The sequence below is a fragment of the Lepidochelys olivacea genome (assembly GCF_965140295.1).
Source record: "Lepidochelys olivacea isolate rLepOli2 genome assembly, chromosome: 6".
Taxonomy (NCBI): domain Eukaryota; kingdom Metazoa; phylum Chordata; order Testudines; family Cheloniidae; genus Lepidochelys; species Lepidochelys olivacea.
Window position 1 is genome coordinate 96,202,293 of NC_140416.1, and position 22,987 is coordinate 96,225,279.

The 22,987-nt window shown below is 37.9% G+C and overlaps 1 protein-coding gene across 4 annotated transcripts in view; it reads left to right on the plus strand.

The window, feature by feature from the left end:
• Nucleotides 1-22,987, plus strand: part of TTC8 (tetratricopeptide repeat domain 8) — a 59,464-nt gene that overhangs the window by 31,470 nt on the left and 5,007 nt on the right. For all 4 annotated transcript variants that reach the window (XM_084632421.1, XM_084632419.1, XM_084632420.1 and 1 more), the window contains 7 exons: nt 3,029-3,073; nt 10,607-10,692; nt 11,994-12,081; nt 16,167-16,277; nt 18,636-18,775; nt 21,070-21,244; nt 22,406-22,528. In XM_084632421.1, coding sequence (XP_084488547.1) covers nt 3,029-3,073; nt 10,607-10,692; nt 11,994-12,081; nt 16,167-16,277; nt 18,636-18,775; nt 21,070-21,244; nt 22,406-22,528 — 768 coding nt within the window. The remainder of the gene's footprint in view (nt 1-3,028; nt 3,074-10,606; nt 10,693-11,993; nt 12,082-16,166; nt 16,278-18,635; nt 18,776-21,069; nt 21,245-22,405; nt 22,529-22,987) is intronic.

The following is a 22,987-nucleotide window of genomic DNA, read 5'->3' on the forward strand; positions in this document are numbered from 1 at the left end:
TTCTAAATATTCTTATCCATATACGTGTCCAATCTTACTTAATCCTGTTACATTTTAGGCCTCAATATCATCTTGGGGGAATATCACAGGCCAATCATACAAGAAAATGGTTACTTTTCAGTTTTAGGTATGGTACTTTTCACTTTCATTGACTGTTTCCTTGTTTTGTATTATGAGAGGAGATAATTAGTGACTTAGCTACCTTTTCTATACCATTAATTAATGTATCTCTTACCATGTCTGCTCTTAATCACCTTTCTATAAAATGTTTTTTTCCCATGCCTCTAATCATTCTCTTTGCCCATTTCTGAAGCCCCACTTTGCTTTTATTTTATTTATTTGATAGATTAACTAGAACCAAACTCTGTATTGCAGGGGAGGGCATACTATTGATTTATATAATAGCATTTTCAGTGTTCATCTTCCCATTCCTTATACATCTTAAATTTATTTACCTATTTTTGACCACTGCTCTATATTGAGCAGAAGATGACATTGAGCTTTCTTTAGGTGATACCCAGATCTTTTTCTGATTTGTTTCAATTAATTTAGAACCCACTAAGATGTGAGTAGTTCACATTATTCCCTCCAGGGTGCTTTGTGTTGCATTTATCAGAACTTAATTTCATCTGCCATCAGTTTGCCTGTTCACCTAGGTTGGTCAGGTTTCAGTGTTCTTCACAGTCTTGAAGAACATAAATAAATAGTCATCTGCATATTTTGCCACCTCACTACTTAGTCTAATAGGGAACCTTGTGGCAACCCACTATGAAATTTTTGCCAGGATAAATCTTGACTGTTTATTCTTAACTGTGTGTTGTGTCTTAGATATGATGAGAGGCAAAATGGCTACTTATTTCCTTAGCTGTCTCTTCTGTGGGGCTTTGTCAAGGATTTTTTGGGAGTCCAAACCAGTTGCCAACTGACAAATTATCAAACTATTTATTGATACAGTTTCTAGCACAAATTGGACCCAAGCCAGACTGGGAACTTTGGATGCTACTGCAATAACACACCTCATACTGTTGCATCTGAACACATAACATTCAGAATTTTCTTCATTACCACCAATAGTTTGGCTTTTCTTCTCCCAGCTGTTTGTTGATAAAGAATTGATATTGATAAGTTTCTAGTATTTGGGATAAAAGCCTAAGACAAGGCACTGGAAGATACCATGGAGTTTCTGAATATATTCTTTGCTTCCTTTTGGAGTTAGAGATATCCCTCTCTAGACAAAAGTAGGAGGAGAACGTAAGTTGAGTCTTTTCCCATCGGCCATGACAATTCATTAGCAATTCTTTAATTTCCATAGGGTTAATAGTTTAAGAATTTGTTCTAAGGGAAAGGAAGCTAGCAAATCAGTCATGGAAGGCCCTGGGAGGCTTGTTAGTTCTCAGTTTGGGGTTCTGAAGAGGCTTGATATCTTGGACAAACAGGGCACTTTTTCCCCTCCCAAGGAAACCTATAGTCTATATTTGACTAACTTGAGTTTACGGAAATGGTATCCTCTTCTGCAATGATTAAGATCTGGAATTTGTAAAACCCTTCCTTCTCCTGTTACTTTAAGGCTGAGGGCTTTAACATTCAACATCACTGAGGTTCTTGTAAAATAGATTTCGAGCAATAAGAGCTTAGTCTTAGAAAGTTTCCTATTAGCAGGTGTTTTGTATGTTGATCATGGCCATTTCTAAATAGTTATGGATTTATTTTTACACTTGTCAGAATTTTCTTGACCATACCTAATGTCAAAATAAAAAAAAAAAACTTATTTATTCTGGACTTAAATCCCCCCCTTTCTTCTTCCAAATTGATTTTTCTAGAAGTCATTCATAAAAATTGTTTTTGGTAGAGGAAATCCCACTCCCCCAAAAGCCTTGTTCTGATGGGATTGTTAAATTTTGAAGCCTCTGCCTCATTGTGTGTCATTTTGGATGTCTCTGATCATAGACTTAATGATTTAACTCAGAGTTTGAAGTGTACAGAATAACAGCTGGTCACTGCTGGCATCCAGCAGTTAGAAAAATCATTTTTTGGAAATTATATTTTTAAAATAAAATAAGATCAGAAGGAAAATTGGTACCTGAGTAGTAATATATCAGGTTTCATGGTAGGTGACTTTGCAGTGTTAGTGTGTGTACGCTATCAGTTCTGTAAATAAACAGAGGACTTCAGTCTCCAGTGTGGTCAACCCACTATCTTTCACCAGCATTAAATTCACTTTAAAATTCAATTCAGGTTAGAAAAATGTCTGTAAAAAATGAGAACTTTTTCTCTCCCTCAAGCAATCTTTTCCCTCTGTATATTCAGTCTTGACTGTTTATTTTTCTGACCATAATACATCTATATTTATTAGTACTGCAGAGTCAACAGAGCTGTAGAGATTGAGATGCATTTGCTTCTGGATTGTGTATCCTTAGACTTGATTCTGCATCTGAAACTTGGCAAACTTTTTACTAATGATGTGCAAACGTGGAGAAAAAATAAATCCGGATTTTCAGATTCCAGAATGGTTGAATATGAAGTGTCAAACTTTAGAAGAGCCATTTTTCCACTCGTAAACTGGACAAATTTGAGCCCTGGTCCTTAAGACATATGCCTATGCTTAAATTCCATTGACTTCCAGACTACTCAGTGTATAAAATTAAGGATGTACGTAAGTCTTTGCAGGATCAATAAATAGAGGGACTATAAACATGAAACCCCACAATGTCACTTTCACTTCTAGATTAGACACTTAAAAAAAAAAGGGGGATTTTTAAAAACCAAACATTATAGACAACCCTAGTAATTTCATATACTGTACTACGAATGTAAAAATAATTGTCTCGTGGCAACATGGTACACCAGTAGATTTTGCATATCTAACTCAAAGTCCATTTCATGTTTCAGTAGAGTTATGTGTAACTGTGTTTGCTACTTTAGAGTAGTAATTGGGAATTATTACATTCTGAGAACCCACAGTGTTTATTATATAAGGTATTAATGTTTTTCTTCAAACATGATAATATCTTAAATGTTCTTCTGATAGGCATTGTTCGAATACATTTTTCACCATGAAAATGACGTTAAGAATGTAAGTAATCTATACAAAATAGATGTTTACTTGTACTAAGTCTTATTCTGTCATGTCTGTCAGGTTTCAGCTGAACTAAGGCTTCTAGTGTTACTTTAGTTCTTAGGATAGAAAAATTGCAGCTTTAAGAAAATTTTTACAAATATGAAAAAAGTCAGATACTAAAATGTTAATGCCTTTATTTTCAGAAGTCAAAATAGCACATACCTGCACTACCTCAAGCGGAGCTAGTGCACTAAAAATAGCAGTGTAGCTAGGGTTGCACAAGTGGTGGCTCAGGCAAGCTGCCCCAAGTATGTACCTGCCCGGACGCCGTGGGTATGTACTTCGGCAGCTAGCCCAAGCAGCACTGTCCATGCAACCCCAGCTACACTGCTATTTTTAGTGCACTAGCTCAAGCTAGTGTGGGTATATCTATACAAGCTGGATATCACACCCCTTCTTCCAAGTGTAGATGCAGACTAAGAGTGAGGGAGAATTGTCTGGAATGGTATATGGGATAATACTATAGTTAGTAATAATGGATTGAACTTAAAATCAGGTAAATTACTGACAGAGCTACCATGGGTAAGTCTGTGTGTGCTGGGAATGTCACCTTTAGCTCAAGTATAGACATAGCCACAGTTTTCTACTATATTTAACAGTCAGAGTTAAATTTGTGTACCTGTTGTTTAACTCTTCAAAAGTAATGTAAGCCAGACTTGCAAGTTTTTTCTTACCAGCTCACACAGGTGAAGTGTGTTTTGTTGGATGAGTAAGATATAAAAATTATAACATACAAAGTATTTCTGGCACATTCATCACCATAATATCCGGTAGGTTGTGCTTGGAGTAACAAAAAAGTTCAGATCAATTTTACATGGCTCATTAAGCATTTATTGGCTTTTCTGCAACACATAAGGATGCATGCAGGGGGCTGAAGATGAAGCAGTTTAGGAATTTAATTTTTCCATGATGCCATTTTGACTGTTTTCAACTAGTGAAGCAATAATTACCAGAAAACACATGGTTTCCGTGGATGTAGACCAGAATCGTTTTCAGATAAAATGCTATGAATTGTTTAATCTGGCACTAAATTATGTCAATCATATGCTGTCTGCCAGCTTGATTGCACAGGCCTCTCTTGATATGATTGGTTATATTTTGGATGCTAATATACTGAAATTCAGTCAGTGTCAGAAAGAAACAGAATGTGTAACATGTTAATTGCTACTCATCTACTTTGACACCAAGGAAGTGAGATTTTTTTCTGATGCCACCAACAATGAAAATACATATTGTTTACCAAGAGGAACTCTAGACCACCAGTGACAGAGGGCTTACATGGTATGAAATCACTTAGACATGTTAACGTGAAATGAATACCAAATGAAAGTGAAAATACATCACTAAACTATTTCAGTGATATTAACAGCAGGATCTCCAGGGCTGGACTGGCAAATTCATAGAGCCCAGGCAATATGTAACATTTCAGAAATCTTGTGGAAGTAGTATTTTGGAGTCCCTATACAGAATCCACAGACATTTCAGTTTTGGCACAGAGAGATATCAGTAACTGATCTTTACTTTCTAAGGTCTTATAGGAAATACTTTTGTGGCTCAGTTTACAGTATTGGTTGTACTTATGGTACTATATTTTAAACATCCAACTTTTAATTTTAATATTCAGCTCCCTTGATCTCCCTTTCGTTTACTCCTCTTCTTTTCCTCCTATTTGCAGTTTCTTCTCATGCACTTCCATCTCCCTTCTCCTCTTTACCCTCATTCCTCCATATTTAGTCTCTCCCTCCTTCTCAAACCCCCTTAACAAGTTCTCCCATTACTTCATCTCAGTTAAAAAAAAGCCACACAAATGAACAAAAAACCCAACTCTCTCCTTCAAATCAATTCATTTCACTCCTTACTCATCTGTTCATCCCAGTCACTTCACTCATTCACCCACACACCTCTCCTTGGGTCAGGCACTCTTAGTCTCTTGGTCGTTCAGTAATGAAGGGCTGGGGTATCCTTGCAGCCTAAGATGACTCTTTTGGAAAGGGATGAGGTGTGGAAACTAGTGGTCCCAAGACCTAAGAAGCTGCCCTCTGGGTGGGAGAAGAGGAGGACCAGAAAGCTTGAAGAGCAACTGTCCAGTCAAGTTTCCTGCACCAGGATCAGGAAGAGCAGTTCCTGTAGTTGGCTATGAACTCAAGTCAGGGAAAACCGCACTCCCAACCTGTCCATGAATGTGGGAGGGGACAGAACAGACTAGCTCTGCATCTTGTCTACAGTTGGCTGTAGAACTAATTCTGAGGCTGTGGGTGAACTTGAAGGGTCAATTCACAGGTTGCGATAAATGCTTCCTAATGTGATTTCATAGATTAAGTCAAAGGCTAGAAGAGAATGTGGGGATCATTTAGTCCATCTCCTGTATAGAACACAGGACACAGAACTGCCTCAAAATAATTCCTACAGCTTATTTTTTAGAAATAAAAATCCAATCTTGATTTTAAGATTGCCAGTGATGGAGAGTCCACCACAACCCTTACTAAGTTGTTCCAATTATTACTCTGTTATAAATTTATACCAGATTTCCAATAGGAATCTGTCTAGCTTCAAGATCCAGCCATTGGATCATGTTACTCTGTTAGCCCATGATCAAATACATGTTCTCCATGTAGGTACCTACAGACTATAATCAAGTCACCCATTAACCTTCTGTTTGTTAATCTAAATGATTGAGCTCTTTGTGTCTGTCGCTATAAGGCTTTTTTTTTCTAGTTCTGTAATCAATCTTGTAGCTTTTCTCTGAATCCCCTCCAATTTATCAACATCCTTGAATTGTGGAAATCAGAACTGGACATAGTATTCCAGCAACCATCACATCTTTGCCAAAAACAGAGTTAAAATAGCTTCTATTTGAGATTCCCCTGTTTATGCATCAAAGAATCACAATAGCCCTTTTGGCCCCAGTGTCACACTGGGAACTCATATTCAGCTGATTATCCACCATAATCCCCCCCAATATATTTTCTGGAGTCATTGCTTCCCAGGATAGGGTCCCCTGTTGTGTAAGCAGAGTTTTACTCACTGTTAGGGTACCTCCTTCTGGTTGGGTCTGGGGATTAGCTCTCATCCAGTCTAGCACCCTCTTCTGTTGCTCACTTGCCCTGGGGCCCCTCTTGCTCTCCAGGACTCAGGAGTACTCTCTCTTCATGACTTGGCCTCCATCTAGGTCCCTCTATCATTTTCTCTTTCCAAGGTATCAAAGTTCCTCTGGACAGTCTGTCCAGATGCTGTCACAGGCAGTCCTCCATGCCAATTCCAAGTCCATGCCACTTTCCCAGTGGTTGGTAGGGGAACCTGGCCAGCCCACTACTCTGGGTTTTAGCCCAGATACCCTGTAATCAGCAGCCAGGCTCTACACAATCTCTGCCTTTGCTGCTCTTTCTCTCAGCCTGTTCTTTCTCTGAATTCCACAGGCTTTCTTCCTGCAACTCCTCTGGGTGAACCCTTCCTGAAGGGCTAGGATACCAGGGCTTTTGCTCCTTCCTGGGTCGGGTCGGGTCGGGTCTCGCCCAGCCCAGCTCTCTGAGTCCAGAGGATGAGTGTGGACTCCCTCCCTACAGCTCCCTTTTGCTGCCAACTTCCTGGCTTTATACAAGCTCAGCCTGCCCCTGCCCAGCTGGGTTTCATCTTCAGTTAGCCTTTATGAGTCCGTGGCACTCCGCAAGGTGCAGTCTATATGGTTAATTGACCCCTTCTGAGGCACCTTAACCCCATCAGTGCTGGTGTGGCATGGACACCTCTGTCACTGTGCCTACCATTCTTTGTTCTTTGTAAATGTATACATTTAGCCTTATTAAAAAGCATATTATTTGCTTATGCCCAGTTTACCATGCAATCCAAATTACTCTGTATCTATATCATTTTCCACTCCCCTAATTTTTGTGTCATCTGCAGACTTTATCAGTGATGATTTTATGTTTTCTTCCAGGTCTTTAACAAAAATGTTAAATAGCATAGGGCCAAGAACTGATCCTTTACTGGCCCTCACTAAAAACACGTTTTCAAAGATGATATCCTGTTTACAACTACATTGAGATTTATCAGTTAGCTTTTAATCCATTTACTGTATGTCATGTTAATTATGTATCTTTTTAGATTTTTTAATCAAAATGTCATGCGGTACCAAGTCAGATCTCTTACAGAAGTCTAAGTATATTACATCAACATTATTACTTTTACCAGCCAAACTTGTAATCGCATCCAAAAAAGATATCAAATATTTACAAATAAGATGGAAAGTTATTAGTAGAGAAAGGGGATCTTTGCTCTCATTTTGCCCATCTTGAGGGACTTGCACTGTTGTCTTCTGCAATATAAATTTAATAAACAAGCCTTAAGCCTTTTTTTTAACCTCCATTTAGTTCTCAACCTTTAAGTACAGTTGAGTTCCTTATCAATTTCTATTAAATAATATGTACAGTTGTATGCAGATTTGATTAAACATACACAATATAAAGTATTTTATCTACATTAATAGCAAATACAGAAAAAATCCACTGACTCTTACCAGTTTTTGAGATAGGAATACAGGAAAGCACAGTATTTCTTTAATACAGTATTTAATACTTTTTTAAAAAATGCATCCAGTATCCCAGGGATTGGCAACCTTTGGCACGCGGCCCACCGGTTTGTTTACCTGCCACGTCTGCAGGTTTGGCGGATCGCAGCTCCCACTGGCCGCGGTTCACCGCTCCAGATCAATGGGGGCTGTGGGCCACATGCCAAAGGTTGCTGATCCCTGCAGTATCCCTTTATTTTACTTAAGGAAAAATAAATACCTATTCTGAGAGGAAATTATTCCTCCATTATTACTGTTCACTCTTATTTTCTTTTGGGATCATTCATCAATAACTGATTCTCTTTAGACACTGAACTATTCTTGATTTTCATTTTGTGGACTAAACACTGTGGGCTAAATGTCAGTGACAATGCGACAATTTAAAAGCTTTGCTCAGAAATTGTTCATCTGCTGCTGAGCTCATTTCAACCAAAGAGTGGAACACTAGAATCTGACATGCTTGAAAGTTTAGTGATGCTCTCTTTACAATTTGTCTTAAGGAACAGCAGCAAATATACTGTATACTGGTTAATAATCCCAGCCCATAGTGTTGCCTTGGTATTTGCCAACACGCAGCAAAGCACACTGGGTGGGTGAACGAAAGCACACTATGTTCTATTTTTATAATTGCATTTTTTTTTAAATTATTAAGGCAAAGAACATTAACATCCACTGTAGTTGCTATGCTTGTCACCAAAATACCCTCAGGACATTTCTCTTCACATGCATTGATTGCATTTTGGTCTTTTCTCATTGTAATACCTATTTCAAATACATTGTGAGCAGGCATGTAATTTGTCATTTTATGTACCCCAATAAACAAACACAAATTAGGGGAGGTTTCAGTCTTAACTATCTTCCAAAATTTTAAATCTGTGCTTTTTCCCCCCGTTAAAGTGGCTTCAGTTAGTGAACTTTGAGTTTTTTTACATTGGTATAACTAAGGTGATTTCATTTTTCATACTGCTGTTTGCTAATGAAGCAAACTTATAGTTTTCTGCCCCTCCCCATTGAACTACAAAGAAGCCAAGATCCTAATAGAAGGCAAACAATTTTATACATGGTAAATATCATTCACATTGGTATGAAATGAAGCCCCAAACCTGAAATGAACTCTGAACAACTAGATCCATGCATAGCACCACTGAGACTAAAGATTCCAGGATTTGATCAATATGTTTCCTTAGTTTTCTGAAGGATTACACAAAGCTAGACTCTTTCTAATAGAGCTTGTCTACACCACGTTGCATTTAGCGACAAGGCTGTGTAGACACAGCCTTGTCGCTAAAAGTCAGCCTGTGTAAACACTCTTTTTCAGTACTTTATTGTCACTTTTGCTGACAAAATACTTCCAGCCCCGAAAGCAGCGTTAGCTTTGTCGACAGGAGAGCACGCCTGCCGACAGAGCCACATTCACACTGCCACTTGCGTTGGCAAAACTTTTGTCTTTCACGGGGGGGGGGGGGGGCTTTTTTAATTACCTGTGAAAGACAAAAGTTTTGTCGACTACTTCGGAATGTAGACAAGCCCTGAATTAAATATGCTGGGACAGGTCCTCAACTTTTGTGAATTGTTGTAGCTTTGTTCAAGTCAATGCAGCTATGACAATTTCACACCAGCTGAAGATCTGGCCTGCTGTCTTTAAAGCAGACCTAATTGTGCTAGCTGCAGGAGCAAGCAACTGGGAATAAAAACCCAGAAACACTTGGCATTTGGTCAACCTAATATTGGCATTTCAGATATACAGCTATTAGTTTTTTCTGAATTGTATACACAAGAACTTTACTAGTTTACTGTAAAAATACAACAAAACAAAAACCACACACGCACAAAACAAAACACATACCTAAGAAACAATTCTCTACTGGCCCCTAGTTTAGCTACTCTAATAGGAGTCTTCCATTTCTGTGGTTCTGTGAAATAATTATGAAGAAATCAAGTAAATTCTGAGCTTCATGGCCATGTATGTCTATTTTCATAACATTTTGTTTAAAAGCTTTTTAGACTATTTTTGGTGAAACTGCTATAATGGAAGTGTAGCTTTTACTCTGACATCTTACGTTATGATGGAAAATGGAATTTCAAACAATTCTGCAGCTTGTATGTTTTATAGCCTTTCAATACAGTATAGACTGATTCTTTCAGCACAATATGCCATGACCTGAAATCAGAAATTAAAGAAGAAAAGATAAACTAGAGCTTCTTTCTGATTTTTAATCTGTTTAAATATGACCCTTCCAATGGTCCCTGTTCAAGCAAAGTGTGTTGAATAGCATACCTACCTTTCAAACATCCCTGATTGTGGAGGATTAGAAGGGAGAGAAGCCTTCCTATTTTTCCCCCATACTCATTTCCTGTGTTATAGGAAACAGAAGACCAAGGAAAGCAGTGTTTACCACTGCACACACTTGAAAGTGCACTGTGCTCAAGTGATCCAGGTAGAAAAGGCCTGATATTACCAAAACCAAGATAATTTGTACACTATTTCAAGCAGAAGTACCTCGGCAGTTTTTCTTAAAAAAAAAAAAAAAAGTTTAAGCCACTTTTAGTAAATTTCCCCCATGGATGATGGGAAACATGAAAAATGTGTATGCTTAGACTTATGGAATACCTTACATTGTCTCTGCAATCTCATTAAATGTGTTCCCTAGTTCCTCTTTTGCATTATATATAACTGTTAAAAAGCATGTATGATTACATCCTGCTATAATCCTTTCAAACATTTTATGATTCAATCTTCATAGAAATAAAGTAATAATCCTTCCGTAGTCTATATGTAAAAACAATGTCTGCATGTACCAAAGTATTTTATTCAATATTTTTAGATTTTGCTGTTCTTTGTCTTGTATTTTTCATCAGTATTCTTTGTTGAAACCTGGAAATGCCAGTTTTAAGGTGTGGGTGTGTGTTTGTGTATTTTTTTAAAGGCTTTAGATTTGGCAGCACTTGCCACAGAGCATGCACAGTACAAAGACTGGTGGTGGAAAGTCCAAATTGGGAAATGCTACTATAGGTAAGTCATTTTTGTATTCTTTAGTGATTGATTGTGATCTGAGGAACATGAACTTTAGTTTCTTATAATTGTACAGTATTTCCTAAGCTTCAAGGTCAAATTGTGTAGTAGTAAGAGGTGTTCGTATAGTAAGTAGTTAAGGGATGACAATATAATAAAATTAGAGCTGGTCAAAGTTGGAATTTTTGTTTTACAGGAAATTCCAAAAATTGTTCCATTTTGAAACCAAAAAAAATTGAAATTTCCTAGAAGGGAAATAAAAAAAATAATTTTGAAATAATCAAAGCATTTCATTTAGAATATTTTGAAACAAAATTGATTCTCGGAGCACCCAATGGACTCATGTGAAGCTGGGAGCCTAGAAGCCCTGAGACAGATGGCTGAGCCAGCAGCATTGGAGGTTGGACTCCCATGGTTCCTGCTGCAGAGATGGAAACAGGCCCTACTCTAAGCTGAGGCACATCCGGGCTCCTGGTTCTATGGTAGGGAATCTGTGAACCCCTGGGCGCCTGGCTCCGACACAGCCCATATGGTGCGGCTTCCATGGAGCCATCAAACCTGGAAGCCAGGTTGTTCCCAGCAGCCCACCAAGTGAGCTGGCGTGAAGCCTGCATTGCAGGCACGGTGCCTTCCAGAACCCTGCCCAGGTATCACCAGAAATTCAGTGGAGCCAGTCCATTTCTGGAAAACATAGACAAATTGGCATTTTCTGGTGAAGCCGGGTTTGAGCTTTACTCATAATTTAGATAAAATGGTTTATCTTTCAAATAAGGAGGCTAGTACAGTATATATTCAATTAATGAGGAAGTCTACAGGTTGGGGGTATTAATGAAAAAATGAGCAGACCTTGTCCCACAATCTGAGATAATGTTGAGGCTCCAATATTTTGAGTACTAGAGCTTCCTCCTTGTGTTTGTCTCAATTATATGCAGGGTTGATAACACCTATTATTAAGGTTGCTCAAAACTTCCTAGTATAAGACCCTGTTTCCAGAGGAGATCCATCCTGCATACGAATGAGGCAGGAATCTTGTGGAAAAAATAGTATGTGATCAAAAGACTTTCAGTGCACATGCACAAGGGGGCTGAATTATGATTACAAAGGCAATTCTGGCATTTCCTAACTTTTGAACCTGGATTTTCTTTTAGCAGATGCATGATTTTTTACACCCCACCCACCCCCACGTTACTTTTGGCACTTTAATGAGGTTTTTTATTTGTTTTTAGTGGATAGTGCTTTGTTTGAATAAGTTACATTATTGTCAAATAAAGAAATTTCTGTATGTATCTATTATCTCTTAGGTTAGGATTGTACCGTGAAGCAGAAAAACAATTTAAATCAGCTCTCAAGCAGCAAGACATGGTAGATACAATACTGTATTTAGCAAAAGTAAGTAGATATTTTCAAATCAAATTAAATCTGCCTGCTTTAGAATAACTTGAAATTCTCATCTATACATGAAAATCCAGGGGGCAGCTGACCTGGGACTATCCAACTTGATACATTTTTCAGATTGCGTAGCTTTTCAAATCCATTTTAAAATGTATTAAAATAAACCAATCTTTTCAGAATGCAATTAACTTAAACAGCAGAACTGACACAAATAGAACAAGTTATTTTTCAGACTTCCATTCTATAAAATTTTAAAGTTTTGTGAGAATAAGCCTTTATTTTAGAGGATTATTTATGAGCTTTTTTTGTCTGTACATTTTTCCCCACAACTTGTCTTACTCCAGTTCTTTAATATCAAAATGGTGATGAATGGTGTGGGAAATACAAGTCAGTACTGAAAACAGAAGTCTCACTAAATTGTTGTTGCCGCAGGCTCAAGCATTCATGTACTTCAGAGTATGCCCTCTACTTGGATTTGATAATTTGTGATTAGCAGAACTGTGTACAAAAGCAAGAGCATAGTTTAAGTACTGGACACCATCAAAGACACCATCTTCTTCTGCCTTATGTTCTCTCCGCCAACAAACCCTAATCAGAACTATACAGATAAGGAATGATCAGAGTTGCAGTATTTAATGTGTAGCTGTCTGATTTCTTAGGAGACCAATGAAATAAACCAATAAGAGTGACTAGATGGATCTAAAAACTGGTTTTTCAACTGACATCAAAAGGATTTTATCCGTAGCAGTCAGAAAGACCTCGAAATTGACAAAGTTGTATCATAACAAAGATATGCAAAACACTTGAAGAACCAACATCACCGCTCAAACACCAAAATTGTTGTTTATGGTAGTGCACATGAGGTTCTAAACATTTTTTCCAGACATTCAAGAAGAGACTGGCCTGCTCCAGGAAACTTGCTGTCTAAGGACTTGTCCACACAGTTTGTGGGCAGCAAGCCTGTGTCAAAGCACTCTCCAGAACTTTTAGTACATGGTAACAGGGTCCACATGGCCAGTCGGCTTGTGACAGCTTTATATCCTGGCTTGCTGTGAAGTAACTGACCGTATAAACAAGCCCCCAGGGTATCTTTTATCTAGGAGCTTGAATAATAATAGCAATGAAGCCGTGGCTGCATGGGCTTTGCAAGCCTATTCTAGTGACTAGTCCCTGCTGCCACGGCTTCACTACCTTTGTTATTTGGGCTAGCTAGATTAACGCTAACTCTAATATGTCTACATGTGCTGCAGTTATTCATTTGATTGCAGTAAAGATGTACCATAAAGCAGCATTTCCCCAGACTTTGGAAAGCTGACACACCACCCCCACGAGAGGGAAACCTATTTCCCCTCCTGCTTTTTCAGTACAGCTATTAAAGGCCTCCCTAAAATAAGTGATTACTCAGAGTATATGTATAGCTTTTTATTGTATGATGCTTCCTGTGTGCATTGAGTAGTGAATTAGCATCTGAGTTAGCAGCCATTGGAAAGAATGGGGCAGTTCATATCGGAGAGGTATTGTTTCAGGCTCTCTGCAAAATCAGACAGACATCAGTATCAGCTACATCCTAGTCACATTTTAATCACCCTAACAAGTAGAGATTTAATTTTAAAAAAAAACTTGAAAGCTGAGACTTGTGAAAAACTAAGAGTTTTCTGCATATCCATCTGGCTAATCCTGAGACCTTCCTCCTCCACGCTTTGAGAAACATTGGTTTAAGGCCAAAGGACAGGGGAAGGGGAATAAGAAATAGGGAATTGTTTTGTACAAGTCAAGAACTCCAAGGAGTCATACTATTTCATGACTACAGAGCTGGAAATGGGACTTTCACACCAGAGAACTAGGAGGTTCCCAGCTCTCCAGAAAGGGCAACCTTCAGCATTTGCTGTTAGCACCAGAAGAACACAATATGTCAGACTTAAAAATCATAGTATTCTTATGGTTTGAAAAGCTATTTTTAGAGGTTTTAAAAATTAATTTTATGCCCTTCAAGCTTGTGCAGTTTTACTTATAGTATAAGGAACACTGAGCTTTACAGGTGATGGATACAAAATAATCAATAACTATTTTAAAGACTTTCTCAGAAGCAGTTCTAAAATGGTGTGTAAGTTATGGCTACATGCAAGTATGGTGTGTGTAAAGAGTTTATTGCACTTATTTGGGATGACTTGCATAAGTCATTCATGTGTTTCCCACATGGAGTAATATGATCATCCCAAACTCTTGCTAATTAAAAAGCTATACCCACTATCATTTATTCTCTCATCTATATATCCTCTGCTGAAGCTCTTTTTAGAGAGAGATTTGATTGTAGAAAAAAGTTGGTGAGAAATAGTAAAATAAATTCAAATGTTAAAGAAAGGAAAATGAGCATGACAGATATAATGGAGACATTTCTTTCAAGTTTAAGGCTTAATGCAGACATTAAATCCATCTGAAGCTGCTCTACAGATTATAAACTGAAATGTACAGTGAATACTCTGAATTCTGCTTTAGATACAACACAAGTGTGACATCCACAGATGGAATGTGCTAGGAATAGATTGTTGATGTCCCATTGCTTAAAATGTCTGCTTAATTGATACTGTCACTTGGTGCGGTCAGGTCTAGCAAGTAGAAGAGGGTAAAAAAAAAAAAGCAGCAGCTAGCCTCAATCTTCTTTATTCCTTCTCCCCAGGAAGGAATTATTTTTTCTTAATATAGGAGATGCTAGCAAATATCAGGCAATTTTTTTCCACTGATCCTAATGTTCTAATTACTGTTATCAGTTTGAAACTGCAGTCCCTTACTTGAGAAATACTTGCTGTCAATTGGATCATTAAAATTACCCCATTGTCTCATTTCAAAGAATACTGCTGTGTGTGCGTGCAAAGCACCATATATCTGTTTATAGATAATTAAATATTGGACCACAATAACTTGATCATTTGCATTCAGAATTCCCTGCATGGATCCCAAAAGCAGAAGAGCTGTATTGTGCTTCTAACTGTGGTGATTTCTTTAATATGTAATGTTGATGCTTTACTCCTTTGGGCCACTTATTATATTAAATAACACCAATGGCAGCTATTTTTCCATTGTTCGTATGTTACAATCAAACATTATTTACTATGTTATTCCACTAGCATGAGCACTTTAAATGTGTCTTGCTTTACTCTGAAGTATATATACCTGAAACACTTTTCTACTGAAATATGAGTAATCGGCTTGGGGAATTGAATGACACAAGTGATTCATGTAGAATATGGCTTTTTTTCTTCTCTGTAACGGATTCAGATGTGCTTCATTCCAGTAGTCTCTGAAAGTTATATCATCTGAGTGCTGCCTAAATGGTCTTTGTGACATCAGTTGATGATCTCTTTCCAGTTATACTGTAGTTCTTACAGGACAGGTCTCCACATCACTATTAGCACCATACTGGTATTACCAGCACAGAAACTAAAGATTGACAGGCCATGCAGACTGAACTACCCTTTTGCCTATAAGGGATCATCTTGTCTAAATATGACTGGAGACATTTTGGCAGAGCAATATGAGGAAGCTTGCAAATGTCACTGTCCACTTTGTCATTTGGCCAGAGTAGAAGACTTTCCATGAATTCTAAAATACACTTTAAGAGACCTCTGCTCTTTCTTCATTCAGATTCCTCCTGAGACTCACTTCTTCCATGAGGCTCAAAATGTGACTACTATCATTTTTTAGATTAAAAATATGTTTAAAATATTTAAGGTGACATCATCTTAATCTCCCAGTTTGACTTTGACTTTTTTTGTTAGTTTTGTGAATTATAGGTCCCTGGACCTATGTTATAAGTAATAATTATAAATATAGAGACAGGAAATGTCTCTCTGTGGTTCTTGTACAGTTCCAGGCATGTTTTAGCACTTAAATAATTAAGACTGTCACATTTTTAGCATCACTGCAAAGATTTTCCCATTGATGCTCATATGACTATTTGACATAATGGCTTCTGCATCAAAAGAAGAATATATCTCTTGCTGGTAGCACTTCTTTTGTCAAACAGCTGTCTGAGCATGAAAATCAATATTTGACATATTTATATACACTTTTTCTTTGCTCAGGTGTATTTTCGGTTGGATCAGCCTTTGACAGCTTTACATCTTTTCAAGCAAGGATTAGATCGATTTCCTGGAGAAGTGACCCTTCTTTGTGGGATTGCCAGAATCTATGAGGTATGCATGTACTACACTACTGCTAATGCAAACAAGGTTATCTTCTTATGCAAGAAAAAGGGCCAGAGGTTCAATATGCTTGTAAGGTCATCAAAAATTCACCACATTATTTTCCAGCATTACTAATGTAAAACAGGTAGTGTTGCAGAAAGTCTACCAAAATAAAGACAGCTTTGCAGGCTTATTTGTTCAGCTGGTTAACTATACCAAACAGACCACGCTTTTCCTTGTTCAAACACACACAAACAAATCCACATTAAATCAAGTGTTGCATTTCCAGATGTTGTCCATGTAGTACTATGATTGGCTCATACATTTTTCATTGATCTAAAAGAGAAGAAAAGTGCTGGTGTCTCAAAGGGCCTGTTAATAGTTTTAAACAGCAGGATAGTCTACAGGTCAGTACTGCCTTCTTTAGTACTGTAAGTCATTGTGAATTAGTAAAGTTGAAATGTGTCATAGCTTAGGTGGTATTTGTTTTAAATGGAACTACTAATATTTTAGAATAGAACAGTAGTTTCATTGTAGGCTGATAATCAGAGGTAGTTGCTTTTATTTTGCATTAAAGAAAATGCTGTAATTAAAAATAGGAAATATTGAGTTTTATATTGTTGTAGTTTGCCTGGCACACTGAAATGGCAATAAATCTATTTCAAAGTACAAAGAAGTCATCCATTTTTGTCTAATATCCTTTTTCTAGTCTTCCTATTAAATCTTTAAACACAGCTTGAGAAAGCGGTGTTTAAATAGTGTGGCATATTATTCTGTAGACTATTCTCAACATTATGCAGCCTTTTTATGAATTTTTGTACTGCAGTCTGTATTAGATATTTCTCTGCACCATTGTTATAGAAAGATGTTTGTTTCTGTACTGATGGGCTTTGGTGTGTCACATAACTACAGATTAATTAAACTTAATTAAAGATTTGTACCCTCGCATACAAACATTCAGCTCTCTTTGCACATGCCTGGAGGGACATATGTACCAAACACTTTCTCCTTAGGCATTAGAAAAAGAGAAGGTCTGCCACTTTCCATCTGCTCCAGGTTTTTAAATGATCATACTATTATTAAAATTTAGTATGTTTCCTTGTTTGAGAAATGTAAGTTTGCATAAGTTAATTTGCCACAGTTTTATTGTGTGATAGAACAGGTTTTAATTTGACTGTTTTCAGTCAAGTTGCTCAGGGTGATAGTATGATACACTGTAGGATGTTAGTAGAATGTTTTATGAGCAATAGGGTAAATGAACAAACTGCTCTCTAAACAAATAAAAACACTTCTTGAATTACCTCTAAATTTTGTACACTCACGCATCTTCTACAGGAGGTGGTTTCTCTGGTGACAGTAACCCCTCAAAGTACATGGGACATAGGTCTAGTTGTTACAAGAAGCAAAAGTCTATACCTCTTCTCCATTCAAATACCATACATCCAGGTGTATTTTTAGATACAATATGATCATTTTAATTGGCACCTCCTACTGGAAACAAACTTGCTAAATTATTCCATGATCCCAGTTTTCAGAGGCTCATGGTAATACTTGGTGCTCATTTAATTCACGAATTGCTTTGAACATAACCATAAAAGAATTGTTCTGAAAGTCTGACTAAACAGTCTGGAATTTATCATTCAATTTTGGGGGAACTATTGTACTGTGCTGTGTACTCCATAGCATAGTATAAATAGCAGCAAACACCTATTTGCACATGGTAGCTATTGTGAATAGGCTTTAGAAAATACCACGTGTACCTTTTTAAGTGTACTTGTCATACCTGTGTTCTGTTAATCCATGGTTTAGAATCAGTAAAATGTTCTCCACTGAATCCGTTCTTCTCACTTAAATGGGCATGTAGTTTATGAAGAGGCTAATAAGTGAATTGTAGTGTATGTTCAGAGAACCATAATAAACAATTCTTGTTTGTTGATGTGTCTACACTGTAGCTGGGAGCATGCTTCCCAGCATGGGTAGACAGAGAGACACTAGCTTTGCGCGACGTAGTGCACTAGAAGTAACAGCGTGACCAGGGACAGCATGGGCAGTGGCTCAGGCTAGCCACCAGAGTACTAATCCAATGGGTCCAGGCAGGTTTCTATTCAGGTGGCTAGTCTGAGCTGTCACCAGTGCTACCTCCAGCTACACTGCTATTTTTAGAATACTAGCGCAAGCAAAGCCAACGCATATCAGTCTGCCTTCACTGGGTAGGCATACCCTAGGTTGCCAGCTCCTTACCTATGCCCTGTAAAGCACTGTGGAAGTTTATGGCACTTTATAAGAGTTTAATAAAATGATAAAAAAGCAAGATTACTACAGTTTGCACAATATTCGTTTGTTTGTTTTTCTATTTTTGATGTGCAGGAAATGAATAACATCTCCTTAGCTGCAGAATACTACAGAAAAGTCTTAAAACAAGATAACACTCATGTGGAAGCTATTGCATGCATTGGTAGTAACCACTTTTATTCAGACCAACCTGAGATAGCTTTGCGGTTTTACAGGTGTGTGCAAGTAAGATTAATATTAAAGAGAAATATTTTTGGAACATTGATACTGCCAAAGAAAATGCGAGTGTGTAGGAATCAAAGGTGTCTAACCAAATGGAGAAATATTGCCTACTATATCACCAACATACCTACTCTAATATCTTCTATACCTATAATATGGTAATTACATTTAAGCACTTAATATGCGGATGATTCTTAAAATAAAAGCGCATCAGTATGGTTGAGTACCTGATTAATGAATGAAGAGGGGGCTCAAAAGGACCTGATTTTCAACTTCATTTTGCAGGAGGCACACACCACCTTGAAGGATTAAGCCACTAAAAAACCCTTTTGTAAAACTCCATGGCCCACATCCTTGGCTACAGGTGTGCTTGCAGCCATGTATTCCCCTGTTCCTAGGTTGACTGTGAGCCAGGGTTTTCCCCAGGTTTATTTTACAGCAATCTGAAGACGGCTGTAAACCATGCCAGCCGCCACCAGTCTTAAGCAGCTAAGGATCACCAGCCTGTGAAGAAGCCCCTGTACCAACATTAGAGAAAGACAATTTGTGCACTTTGTAGCCTGATCCTTTTTAATCGTTAATAATAATTGTATTGATTGCCAATTGATACTAATTAGTGAGCTGGGGTAATAGGGTTCTCATCCCAGAACCAGGCTCCACAGAATTAAAACTGATAAGTTGAATGTCTTGTAGGGAACTTCAGGGTATATGGCAAAGACACTCATGCTGAGGGCAAAGCAAAGCCTTGTTTTAATAACAGCCAATTAGTAAGGACAGAAAAGCCTTAAACCACATAAACAGATGGAGTACTGCAGTATTAGGGATATCTTTGGTGTCATTCCCTGCATATGCTCTGATACTTACACCCTTCCTTGGGGACCTAGAGGTGAGAGACAAAGGACTAGCCCTGCCTCCGGCATGCCAAATAAGTCCAATGGTCCAGGATCTTCAGTGCCCAAAGATTGGGGGTAGATAACAATGAAGAGCTGAAGAGTCAATGATGGAAAGCTTGCCCACACTACAAAGTGGCTTGTCCTATAGGGCCTGGGCACTATCACGAATATTCATTCTGATGCCTAGCCTTCCATGTCCAAATCTAACTTCCTCACCCTCATAATATTGGGGTGCACTTATCCTATAGGTTAACCTATCAATGTCATTTAACTCATTATCACATAGTCACCAATTGCTCAAGCAAGTTTGTAGTTAGACATTTGCCAATGATTCTATCCTAAACTATCCAAGCCCAGTACCAGTTCAGTGTTCCTGTAGTTGCCTGGTACTGTTATGTACCAACTCCCTCTATTGAGCAAGCTGTCCCCAATTTCCCAAAATCTAGGGTAACTGTTGGGCCATTTTATCTATGCTATATCACAGGCCTACCATACTTCTGCTAACTTGCTTAAACTGGTGTCTTACAGGATACAGGCCTGTAGGTTCCTTGTGTTACTTCTGAGTAAAATAAAAAGGCTAAGCTAGCTCTATGGACTACAGCATCTATGCTAGTTCTAAACCACCTGAAGATCTCCCTTCATTATGGCGATCCTCCTGCCATTGGCTATGATGGCTTTAGGTCCAGAATTGGCCTGTGCTCTCATACAAAGCAGCTACATTCATTCTAAGATCTGGTCTTAAGTGTACTTTTCCCTCTAAGTCTTATAAGAGTTCTGATTTAATAAAACAGCTACCTTTTAAAACACACACTTTTTTCAATTTTTATTGAAAGTTAATGTGCAGCATTTAATATGCCTACTTTGTAAATCTGATTAAAAGTTAGATAAGATCTGATCTGGCGTTTGCTAAAAGCCCAGGGTTGGGCCAAAACAACTTAAGTATGAAGCGTGATTATAAAAAGTGATAGCAACAAGTTACAACTTTAAGGTTGGGTGATGAGGGATATATCCAACTCTGACTTACACTAAAATCAAATGTAGTGGCACATCTGAAAAGCCGAAGTGTGAGAGTTTTGATTTACACACACAGCATTTTGCATAGCACTGATTCTACACATAGAAATAGTCTGTGTCTATTGTCTCTGGCTTAGCCTTTCAACACATTTTTGCCAAACAGGATGGTCATTACCCGTGATTAACTGTGGTTTTTACTTTTTAAAATTCACATTTGCTTTGAACTCACTTTATTTTATTCCGTTCAGAGCATATTACTGTTATGTAATGTACTTAGTCATGCCTAATCCTGTTGGGATGGAGGGAAGATTTTCCATTTAGAAAGAAATTCCTACTTGCAATACATCTAAAAATGTTAAATTATCTCTCTCTTGAACTAGACGTCTCCTGCAGATGGGTGTTTATAACTGCCAGCTATTTAACAATCTGGGCCTCTGTTGCTTCTATGCCCAGCAGTATGATATGACACTGACCTCCCTTGAACGTGCACTTTCTTTGGCTGAAAATGAGGAGGAGGCAGCAGATGTTTGGTACAACTTGGGGCATGTGGCTGTGGTATGAAAAAATTAAAGTTTTTCTGAATAAATATGAGTCTACTGAATGAAAAAAACAATAATGCTGAAGCAAAAGGAATTGGTAGATAGACCCAAAGGTCTGTTGTGAAAAAAACTTACAGTGTGGAAATCTGATAGTACAGAATAAAGCACAGTACATATTTAGTTGGGTTGAGGGTTTACTACCAGTTCAGAACAGGAAGAAACCCCAGGAGAGGAGTACCTTTCATTCTTCCAGTTTAGCATGTTGTCACATCTTGCTGAAAGACTCTCCAACGGAACCTTGGTGGAATTTGTTCTGTTGCAAACCTGTTAGACTAATATAGCAGATTCAAAGTAGTTTCTCCTGCAGCTGCCTTCCCTTAGACATGAAGTGCTGGGTTGCTACATGCTATTGGATAACAATGTTTATGCCAATAGAATTAGAGTATTAGAATACAATGAGACCCTAGAGTAGCATGTGTTGTGGCTGAGAAGGTGCATCTCTGTTACAGCGTGCTTTTTTAAACAGAAATACAAGTGGTAATTGTCCAGTAAAGATATTCAAGTTATCTAATTTGTTAATTATCTATAATTTTAATAGAGTTCATTGTAAAATCCTTTTTTAGGGAGGAGAATATCACATTAATACGTAACCCAGTTTGTATTTCTCTTTAACTGCCTGCCTGGAAGTAGACTTCTAAACACCATTTAAACTTTCAACAGTGTTCTACCTTAAGTCAATGGGAATTTTCCATTGACTTTACTGGAATTGGGATAAGGCCCTTAATGCATACGTTTTGACACCCTTGGAAGTTTAAAAGCCATGATGCATGTATTTCTTAGTGTTTGGCAGTTTCAAGGTGACCTTGCATTGTATCAGTTTAAATCATATAATTGAAACATTAGCAAATAGCCTCCTGTTCCGGACCAGAGATACTGATATTTGTACTAAAGTAAGACGCCCCCATATGAGGAGAGGGGGGCAAAAGGCAGTTGAGAAAAACTGGAATTGTGAGTAGGGTTCCTGTCAGTGTGTTTTTATTTAAAGTAACACATTTTTATTTTACAATAGTACATCCAGATGAAAAAAGCATTCCTTTAAAACAAAACAGAAAACTAAGCAACCTGAAATTTACTGTCAAACTTTTTGATGTGTGGAAAACTCTGTTGGTATTTTTAGGGAATAGGTGACCTGAACTTGGCTTACCAGTGTTTCAAGCTGTCCCTAGCCAATAATAATGACCATGCAGAAGCTTATAACAACTTGGCTGTGCTGGAGCTACGAAGGGGTCATGTTGAGCAGGTTGGTGCTAAACTCTAAAGCTATGTGAGATGCTTGCTTTGAACCTCCTGTGGTTAGAATCTTGATTTCAAGGAAATTTCAGTTGAGTGAGAAGCCAGCCAGATGGCTTGCTTGTCAGCAAAGTTTAACTCAGATGCATGTTTTGAAGTAGCCTCTGGATTTTCATACCATGCACCACTAGACTATGTCCTCATACACCCTCGAGTGGCTGGTTGAAGACAAGAAACATTTGCAATGCCTTCACAGCATCTGCTGTTGACAGTTATGGCAAACTAGGGTTTTCTGAAGGTAAAATGGTATCCCAAAGGTAAAAGAGGATAAAAATGCTATGGCCTGAATTAGAGCAAACAAATTATCCTGTAGTTATTGCCTCAATACGTTGAACACCCTGTTGGAATATACTGCTTGACAGAGATAGGTGAAAGAGTCCATTATCAGGTGCCAAGGGATTTCTTCTAC